General features: G+C 32.3%; 2 protein-coding genes across 2 annotated transcripts in view; one reads left to right on the top strand and one right to left on the bottom strand.

Moving 5' to 3' along the window:
• The window catches only part of LOC123702142 (heat shock 70 kDa protein cognate 5), a 28,697-nt gene extending 26,652 nt beyond the window's left edge, over window positions 1-2,045 (bottom strand). The window contains exons 1-3 of the mRNA XM_045649804.1: window positions 1,836-2,045; window positions 1,572-1,627; window positions 508-595 (exon numbers count right to left, since the gene is read on the bottom strand). Of these exons, the coding sequence (XP_045505760.1) occupies window positions 508-595; window positions 1,572-1,627; window positions 1,836-1,937 (246 nt within the window). The 5' untranslated portion in view covers window positions 1,938-2,045. The remainder of the gene's footprint in view (window positions 1-507; window positions 596-1,571; window positions 1,628-1,835) is intronic.
• Window positions 2,046-3,541: 1,496 nt separating this feature from the next.
• LOC123702426 lies at window positions 3,542-4,683 on the top strand. The gene has a single exon (XM_045650175.1). The coding sequence runs from the start codon at window positions 3,628-3,630 to the stop codon at window positions 4,588-4,590; it is 963 nt and encodes a 320-aa protein (XP_045506131.1). The 5' UTR covers window positions 3,542-3,627; the 3' UTR covers window positions 4,591-4,683.
• The last annotated feature ends 6,371 nt before the right edge of the window (window positions 4,684-11,054 follow it).

Below are 11,054 nucleotides of genomic sequence, written 5' to 3' on the forward strand. Positions count from 1 at the left end.
TTCATGGATAAATTAAATAGAAAGTAATGTCATTTTTACTTCGATACAAACTTGATCCTAAAAATGATCTTCCTGTTTGTGTTGTTATTTGTGTAACATTGATAACCCTAGTAAACATAGTTGACCCAAATTCCTAAAGCTAAGGTACTTTGACTTTTACATTCTTTTCTAGGCAGGAGAACATGTGGGTTGCCTATAATGGGTGAGCATCCACCACATTATTCAACTATTTTGAAGTAGGGCCAATACAAATGTATTGCCTGCTTTTAAGGCATAAGGGAAGCTACTATGAAGTCATAAAGCAGTCATAATTCCAGTGTGGACATAAGACAGCTGCATCCTTCTCTTATATTGGAAATACTCCTGCTTTAAAACGTCATGATAATGAATGAACAATGAATAAAAATGAGGAATTTTTAAAGAAAACAAAAATATAAAGCATTTCAATGATAAAAAACCAAATATCAAATGGGAAATATATAATAATGTATTAATAAATGTCCTTACCTTTGGCGTCTTTCCCTCCATGACTGCGACACAAGAGTTTGTGGTTCCCAGATCAATACCAATGACCGCGCCACGGACTCCCTCTGATCTGTTCAAAAGAAAAATGAATAAGAACTAAGTTGGACATTATAGTATATATGTCATTGATCAGAATTAATACTTTGCTCGCTTTATAGTTAACTGGCCACTCGTCCTGGCTCTGCCCAGTTTGACCTGGGCTAAACACATACACACAAAATATAGCCTATGTTCATGAGAGATGATAATGTATAATTCTAATTTATCAGAGGCTATACAATTCAAACAAATAAACAATCTGTATAATATTAGTGTAGATGAGCAAGGAAAGATCCTTATATATATTATTTATATCTGTTTTAACTGATAATATAGTAAAATATATAAAATATGAGGCTACTGGTTTGTTATAAAATAAGTTATTTTCCTTAATTTACAATATATTAGTGAGTTTTATGCATTAGCATTTATCACTATTGTACTTCCATACTCTAATTTAATGTGCGAAATTCATGCAACAGCTGACATTTGTTTTTAAAAGAAGTTCACATATTGCATCATTTTCACAGTCTATATTATCTTGTTTTCAAAAAATTGCTAACTAACTCATTATTTTAAATTTTTAATTATAAATAATTTCGATGCAATAGTGAATAGTCAGTTAGAGCCTAGAGGCTTGCTAATTTTGAATACTGAATGTAACAAAAGCTACTAAATAGTATAAGTTTTTGGGTAAACATTATATGTACTAATACATTATTATTCACAGAAAAAGTGATTTAAAGTTACAATTATTGGATATTTGTCTCTTTTGTCTTTACAAATATTAAGATGTTATTGTACCTAGGTATATTGCATAAGATTTTGTGATAGTAAATATTGTAAAATAAGTAACTTGAATGATGATATTTGAAAGATATATTGTATATAACCAGAGTTAAACGTTATCTTTCAACGATCTACTTAATTCTAAGCACAGCATTCGGTATCAAAGGTCGATAAGTTAGGTTATGTTACAGAATATTCTGTAGTGAAACTTTACTTACTTGTGTCTGTATTGGACTCCATGTCTCTGATAAATAGGAACTGTGGGTGCTGCGGTCTGAAATTCATTGGGAAAATGATAATTTTAAGGAAATTTATGTCGAAATATCTCACATGTGCCTCCCGGCTAATCGAATTCTTAACTGCGACATTTAATAAATAACAATTAAATACAAAATAAATCAAGCGAAATACTAATTTTACTGATGTTAAAATAATTTGACAAACGATTTTCATTCGTTTTCTAATAAAAAATGGTCACTTACATTTTTGAGAATTGTGGAAAAATTCCTTTGTGTATAAAAGTCTGATCCAATTCCTGAACACTCCAGAGCCTTTCGGCTGATCACTCGCGTCGCCGACAGCATTTTTATTAATGTTACTATCGAACTTATTAATTAATTTAAAAGATATTTCAGCACACTACGAACAGAACCATGTGGATGACGCAACTTCACGAAAGAACAATTTTTTTTTACTCTTTCTGGCACTATTCGCAAAATATTGCCATATAAAATAATGCAAAAAGTAAGAAACTTTGATGTCGAATGTTCTCGTCACTGGGGAGGATTTTATTGGTTAATATTTGATCTGCAGTATTGTGATTGGTTAGAATTTATTGTTCATGATCAAAAGTATGTTGGTATTAGCACAGATCCGGTAGCTATTTTAATATGGCGAGTAATTATGGTCACTTTATTATTACCTAAGTAACTTTCACGTAACTTTTGTTTTTGAATACCTAAGTTTTGAATATTATATTCGTTTATCGGCTATTTATTGTTAAAAATAATTGAATAATTTAGTTGATACAATTTTTCCCATAACTATATTTTTTTTCCAAACTGAATAACTGTCGTACAAGTTTTGTGCCCCTGCAATTTTAAATTACTTAATTATAATTTTATATCCCGTTCCGAAAACGTATCTAGAATGGCATCGCTTATCATTCCCTCTCGTTTACACACGGCCGTTCGGTATGCAAAAAAATAGAGTAAAGTAAAAATATTTATTTGACTTTCAAAGATGTATATAATAATATAGTACCTGTATTAATTATACTACTCTTTCGAAATCTCACCGTAATAGCGCTAATGTAGCAAATAGTGGGTTGAAAATTTTAATATTTCTAGGCCGGGAGATACTGACACAAAATATTGGGTCATTTGTAATAGTATGGCGGTTCTACAGTGGTTCTACATTATGGCCTGTCGATTTTCGTCAAAGATTTTCGTACATGGCTGCAGGACGATGATTAATCAAAGTTTTTTATCAATCAAAGCATTCGCGTCAGTATGGCGGGCTGTAAGTCACACCTGAATAGTATGGCATGACACTACCGCCTACTTCTTTTATATGGGCTATCGGTAAATTTTATAATTTTTGTGCAACAAATCGTTTGACACTCGTAATTTATCCGACGAGTTCGACTAACGCCCAAGCAAGTACCGGCGAGTGGATGATGGTCAGAACTTCTGACCATCATTTCTCTTTTTGTCAATGCGTATTATGGCCCCTGTAGAACCGCCATAGCCCATAATGTTACAAATGACCCAATATTTTGTGTCAGTATCTCCCGGCCTAGAAATTAATACACACATGGGTAAATAAAACACATAGAAAGATACTTTTCTCAAATATTTTATTTCAAATTTTGGAACATTAACAACCTTACCAAGAACCTTACAAACAACATTGCAACACCATCACCTACTATTAAAACCTTATTAAAACAGTTATTTTGAAAAGTGTTGAAGTGAAATTGAAATAATTGATGTAATTTAATAATTGGTCTAAAGTCTAAACATTGGAAGAAATTTTCTCAAAACTAAAAAAGTAACATGCTCTTAATTTTTTTTTATTGAGAAAAAAAAAATGCCCGTACTCGAAAATTAAGTACTGCCACTACCATATTTACGCTGATGATGTCCAATTATATACCTCTTTTAAACCTGATAATACTGACGAATTCATACAAAAAATCAGTCGTTGACAGACGATCGTGCATAATACACGTCCTTATACAACTATAAATATTTCTATCTACCCGCTAACGCAATGTCTAAGTGTGATATTTGTAAAAAAACGGTTACCAAATCAATTCCTGGTTGCGAGTGTAACAAGTGTGAAAGAATTGTTCATCTTAACACCCGATGCAGTGGTCTAACTAATAAGCAGATTGCCGCGCTTAAGGCTGCCCCTAGTTTAGAATGGACCTGCTTGGAATGTCAGCGCGAGTCACCCAGACGTAACTCATCTATTATTATTCCCGAAGACGACGATGAAGACGACACCCATGTACAGATAAACGCGAAAAAGTTGCTGAGTAACATAACGAGGGAAGTCGAAAAAGCAATAAAAAGTGAAATGCGCGAACTAAATGAAGCATTACAATTTCATAGCGCTAAATTAGATGAAGTCGTAGAAAGCATGGATACATTCAAACAAACTATTAAAACACTAGAGCGGAAGAACATCGAACTAACAAACCGAAATAATAATCTAGAAACTCGTGTCGGTGCATTAGAGCAACGCCTACAAGAAATTGAACAAGCAAAACTCTCAAAATACGTGGAAATCGCAAACATTCCGCATGAAGCTACAGAGGTTGTCAACAAGTTAGTAGAAAAGGTGGCACTAAAACTTAACCAGCCGGTCGAAAGTATCAGGAGTTCACGCCGACTACAAAGCAAAAACCAACCAGCTAATATAATGGTGGAATTAAGAAACGAAAAAGCACAAGAAGATTGGCTAACGGCTGCCAGATCCTACAATACTAAGGTATCAGATGTCTGCCCATCCCATCTAAATAACAACAACACCGTTTTTATTAGAGAAGCCATGACAAAAATGAATAAAAATTTGCTATGGGAAACTAAGCAAGAACTAAAAATCAATCTAAATTTCAAGTATGTATGGTTTAAGAAAGGATTCGTTAAAGCTCGTAAAGATGATAGTTCAAAAATTTATATTATTAGAAGCTCGGCGGACATACACGCTATAGCAAAAAGTAAATCCTAAACTTTGTTTTGTATTTAAATAGGTAGTTAACGCTTGCAACAGATCATAAAATTGTATATAATATGGATAGTTTACAAGATAATGTCTATGAAGTCTTCGATTGTATAAATATAAACGATTTTTTAAACAACATTCCCAATATGCCTATAAATCTATTGTGTATCCACATTAATATAAGATCCGTCATTAAAAACTTTGTTACATTACAACAGTGTATATCATCCGCACAAAAGCGCATTGATGTTATTATACTTACTGAGGTTAACATTACGGATAATATTAGTAGCTTATATCACTTAAACGGCTATCAAATGTATACGTCTCTAAGAAAATGTAAAAGGGGTGGGGGTATTATTGTATATGTAAGTAATAAACATACATGTTACGTACACAATGTAAACACAAATTATTTCGAAAACGTATTATTCACAATAACCACTCACACAAACTATAATACAAACATTTGTGCAATATATCGTCCCCCTAACACTAATAAACACTTATTTATCGATGAACTTAACAGACTAATAATGAATAAGTGCCCTATAAAAACTGATCTTCATATACTGGGTGATATTAACATAGATCTGCAATCAGACACTCCTATAAAACATAAATATAATAATACAATGCATGGTCTAGGCCTTTTGTGTGGGATCACAGCTTACACTAGAATCGAAACATATAATAATAAAATAAGTAAATCATGCATAGATCACATCTACACTCGATCACACGCAAAAGATCTATTCACAGCAGCGATCGGTACGACACTAGCGGATCACCGGGCCGTAATGCTCGCTTGCGTCGGGGATTGTACACAGGATGATACAAAATATAAAACTATGATAGATAATAAAAAATTAAATACATTACTAGAACAAATAGATTGGACATGTACGGACAATATGACATGTCCAATTAATATATATAACTATATACACGATCAATTTAAAAACAGCTATGAAAAATGTGAATTTACTATTAAAATTAAGACTAATAATAAAGAACGAAATAACAACGAGTGGATTAATAAGAAGGTTATACAAGCTTGTGAAACTAGAGACAAACTATTTATACAGTGGACTAAAAACACAAATAATTATATTATTAAACAAAAATATAATAAATATAGAAATTATGTAAATTCATTAATTAATAAAACAAAAAATAAATACACAAAATATAATATCATTTCAAACAAGAATAATTCAAAAAAGCTGTGGGAGATACTTAACAAACTCACTGGTAGAATAAAATCTTCTATTGATTCAATACTGCGTAATGCATTTATTAAGAAAGGAACAACAAGTAACGATATTGCAAATAATTTTGCCTCCACTTTTCACAACAGTGTCAAACAAATAATCCCGAAATGTGTAGAACCATTGCTTGATAAAACATGCTATGAACACTCGGCAAATGTAAGCATGCGATTTAAGAGAGCCGACGCCAATTCAGTGGCCAAAATAATTAGAGCATTAAATAGCAACAAAGCTCCTGGGTTGGATAGAATAAGAGCAATTGACGTCAAATTACTTTGTGAGAAAATAAAAAATACCTTGGCAAATTTAATAAACACCAGCATCATAAGTGGTAAATATCCGACAGAACTTAAAAAAGGCATTGTTCGTCCAATTCATAAAAATGGTAACAGAAACGATTATGACAAATATAGACCAATAACCATATTACCTACTATTGACAAAATAATAGAAAAGTATATTAGTAGCCAAATTTACAGTTTTTATGAACGCAACAACATATTAACAAAAAATCAATACGGATTTCAACCGCATAAAAATACAACACAGCTGCTTTCCACCTTTACAGATAGTCTTTATAAACACCTTGACAGTAAAAAGCATGTCCTAATCGTATTTATTGACTATAGTAAGGCGTTTGACACCTTAAGGCACAGCACACTGATAAAAAATCTAAATGATAGCGGTATTAGAGGAAGTCTCTTGACATGGTGTGAGAATTATCTCCAAGATAGATCATATCAAGTTCGAGTCCTCAATGCTGACAGCTACCCAGTACACGTTACGGAAGGCACGGCACAGGGCTCGGTCCTCGGACCGCTGCACTATCTAACATATGTAAACAGCCTCTCCAATGCACTAAAACAGTGCGAGATCTATCAGTTTGCTGATGATACGTGCCTAGTTTCAACTGGTAATAGTGTAGATGAGGCTCTAACAAAACTTCAAAGTGATTTTGATACTCTCATTAGGTGGTCGCACGACGCAGGATTAGTACTCAATGCTTGCAAAACAAAATTAATGTACGTTAGTTCAAGTCATAACCGCAGTGCAATTTCACCAAAATTAATAGCTCATAATCATAGTTGCCTACATTCCAAAAAATGCGACGCTATACATGTTTGCTCATGTGACGCTATAGGTCTCGTTAGCAATCACACATATCTTGGCTTAATCATTGACGATCGATTAAATTGGAAAGCTCACATAAACCACGTTTGTGATAAGCTAAGAGCCATATTAGCTAAATTCTCTCTAATCAAATACAAAGTGCCATACAAAACGCTACTGTTACTTTATAAAGCTCTGGTGGAGTCTATAATACTATACGGACTATCAAGCTATGGGAGAACATACAAAACACATCTCGACAGTATTTTTTCACTACAGCTACGTATCCTAAAAGTAATTGTGCCAAGTAATCTAAAAACAACTTACAATGACGACTATAGTAAATTATTCTCTTTTCTAAAAATATTACCTATTCACGAACAAGTTGAATTAGTGTTATTAAAAGAACACTTTTTTACAGATAATATCATCAAAATAAAACACTCTTATTATTCAGTTCGTAGGGCGGACCTCTCAGTTCTACAGTTACCAAGCTATAATAACCTTTATGGAAAGAGAACTTTGAACTACGTAATTCCTAACTTAATAAATAGACTACCTAAAACACTCAAGGATACACTAACAAATAAAAATATTAAAATAAAACTAAAAAACTACTATGAAAAATTAATTATTGATAAATATTCATAATTACGAACATGTTTAAAAATTATGTATAATATAGACTAACGCCATAATGTGTGTGTGTATATGTGTATATATACATAAATACACACATACATTATCTACTGACGTATTATAATTGTGTAGAAAATTTCATTCAATTTATAAACTAATTAACTGTAAACGAAAATCAACACCCTGTGGGTGCGGAGTGCAGACCGCAGTTGCGATAAGACGTAGATCATTCTTTTTTGTTTCTACCCACGAGTGTTGTTTTCTGCGATCATTGGATAAAGGATGTACTTGGATGTTGCGAAATATTTTTGTTGGTTCTGTAAATGAATGTATGTAATAATGTTGTATTATTGTTTGTCAATATTATCGTATCTTTATTTTGTTTGTCGACGGCGCTGGCGCGCGGTAAATCTCTAAAGAGATTATGTTTGCGCCAGTTTAATTTAAGTTATAATGAATTGTATTATTGTATTGGATAAATAAATAAATAAATAAATAATTAAACGACGATAGACAGCATTTCAAAATGGTCAATGAATAACGCATTAGTGCTCAACGCCGAAAAAACCAAATATATGATACTGGGTACTCCTCAAATTATTAAAAAAGTTGAGCAACAAACGTCGCTGTTGCATGTAAATGGAGTTCCGTTGGAACGTGTGCGTGAGGCTCGGAATCTAGGTGTAATTTTCGATGAAGCACTTAGATTCGAAAAGTTCATAAATACGATAATCGCAAACTGCTTCTATCGATTAAAACTATTGTATCGCATAAGAAATTATCTAGACCCTCGTCTACGTCTCAGACTATGTGAGTCTTTGGTTTTGTCAAAACTCAACTATGCGGATGTAATGTACGGTCCTCGTCTCCTGTCTCGTACTAAAAACGCCATTCAACGAGTGCAAAACGCTTGCGCAAGGTTTTGTTGGGATATTCCTGCTCGCACGCACATCTCGCCTTATTTAAAAAAAGCAAATATCCTTAACATGGACCATCGTAGGCGTTTACATCTTGCATCTCTTCTCTTTGATGTGATCAGTACCAAAGCCCCAGCGTATCTCTATAATAAACTGACATGGATGGGATGTAATAATGGTATAACTACTAGGGCGACTCTCGTCAAACTGGCAGTACCTAAACACCATAAATCGATTTTTAAAGGTAGTTTTAAATATAGTGCGACTAAGTGCTGGAATAATTTACCGCCTCCATTACGAAACTCGAGGACCTTATCAAGTTTTAAACATGGCTTTAAAAAGCAGCTTCTTACCGAGTTTCGTAACCAGCCTTAGTCGCATAGGATATTACAGGGTACGATTGTGTTTATTGTTTATTGTGTTATATTGTATTTCATATCTATATTACCTATATGTAAAATTATGTTATTATGTCTTGTTTATATTATATTACTATTATTATTAATATGTACTTGTGTTGTGTATTCTACTAATTATTATATATTTGTATATTACCTATATTTAAGTATACATGAGAAGTAATAATACGTATATTTTATAATTCAAGTCTATTGACTGGCACTCCAACAAGGGGCTACTGAAAATCAGCGCTTCACAACAAGTGCAGCACATGCTGAGTAGCGACCCTTTTTAGCACCACACTGATTAGGAATAAGTTCTATTTTATTTTTTTTATTTTTTAATTTGTTGCTTTTGTTTTGTGTTTTTTTTTTCCTTTTATTATGTGTGTGGTGTTGAATAAACTTTTCTTCTTCTTCTTCTTCTTCTACTTGAGTTCTATTCAGCGCGGTTATAATCAGTTATTCAAGATGCGAACAAACAAGTATGATATACTATATTATGTAGAGCCATTTTAATAGGCAACATTTGACAGTTCAACAAAATTCAACAACGTAACCTAGTAACGACGACATAGAATAACATGATATTTTCGTTTTGTTAGAACTGCACATTTGCTTAACTTTTTTCAATTATGATTACATATTTATAATAATAATGACCGATACAAGTAATTTTAAGATTTCATTCTACTGATAAACCATACTAAACATAATAAACAATTTCTGAATTGAAGAACTGACGTCGCTACAATTTTGTGTCAATATACCTTTTTTCTTTTTAAATAGCAGAGACGTTACTCTAAAAATCGAAATCTGACATCTAGAATCGAATGAATTGATTACTTGTGAATAAAAATCATCATAAATTAATAAATTCGATTGACAAATGTTTCAAATCCGTATCGATTAATTCACTTTAATCGATGTTTTTAAGCAGGTTACCTCTCTTCGAAGATAAAATTGATAGACGTCAAATGTTGCCTATTAAATTGGCTCGACTAAATAATATGTATCATTTAAAATATTATATTAACGTTGGTCATATTTTTTTCTAATAATTAGCAAAATGCGCGCAAGGTGGCAACTGGCAACCCAAAATAAAAAAAGAAGGACGTTCGAATTCGAAATTCGAATGTTCGAATTTCGAGCGGGCGTTAAGTAGTTGTATAAAAAAAAATAGTGGCTTTATGCATGCTTTATGCTTATTTACCTAAAAATATTTACTATTTAGTTTAAACGATTGTAGAAGACCGGATATAAGGAAAATAAATTGTCTTGTGATTGTAAAAATGGTAAGTCTATATTATTATTACCTATTTAGATTATTCCCGACATCATAATCACCATAAACATTTAGATACTTTAATTAGTATAGGTAGGTACTAGGTACCTACTAAACTTTTTAATAGCTGTTACGTATGTTTTTTAAATAAGTAGGTAAGTAAATTCACAAATAAATGAGTCGAGCAAGAATTGAGGACTTCTAATAAACATAATATGAACACTGTGTCGTAGGTAGGTATACCGTTTATTAAGCAATCTTTGACCATACCTACATAATACATTATGTATTAAAGTGCTAAATGTATTTCGTATCTTTCACTCTTAGAAAATAAAACTTATAAAAATATAGTGCGTTCTAAATTCTAAGACAATCACGTTTCCATAAAACTACAATAAATATATTTTTATTTACAATAATATAATGCAAGTAATAATGACTAGATTTAAAACGGACGGATATAAAACATCACATTATACCTATATTATTTTTCAGATACCTTAATAATTAAATAATATAAATCTGATGCCACGTTTGTGCTCAAAGACTAATTTTATTATAGTAAAACTATCGAATATAAAAGACGGGTTGCATCGGTTTCGATCAGGTCACGTGTCCTGACGCGAGTCTAAGATTTTATACCCAGGCCATTACAGAAAAAGTGCTCAACGCCGCTAAAGAAGTTTTCACTTCAATATAGTAAAAGCAAGAAGCTTATATCTAATACCTATATTGGAGATTGCACTATGAACGTTGACTTGTCACGGGAAGGTATGACCTTGAAGGACGCCTGGTTGTTTTCTTGTCCTGTAGTGAAATTAATAATTATACACAATATGACGTTCCTTAT

The sequence above is a fragment of the Colias croceus genome, chromosome 23 (assembly GCF_905220415.1).
Source record: "Colias croceus chromosome 23, ilColCroc2.1".
In the NCBI taxonomy this organism is placed as follows: domain Eukaryota; kingdom Metazoa; phylum Arthropoda; class Insecta; order Lepidoptera; family Pieridae; genus Colias; species Colias croceus.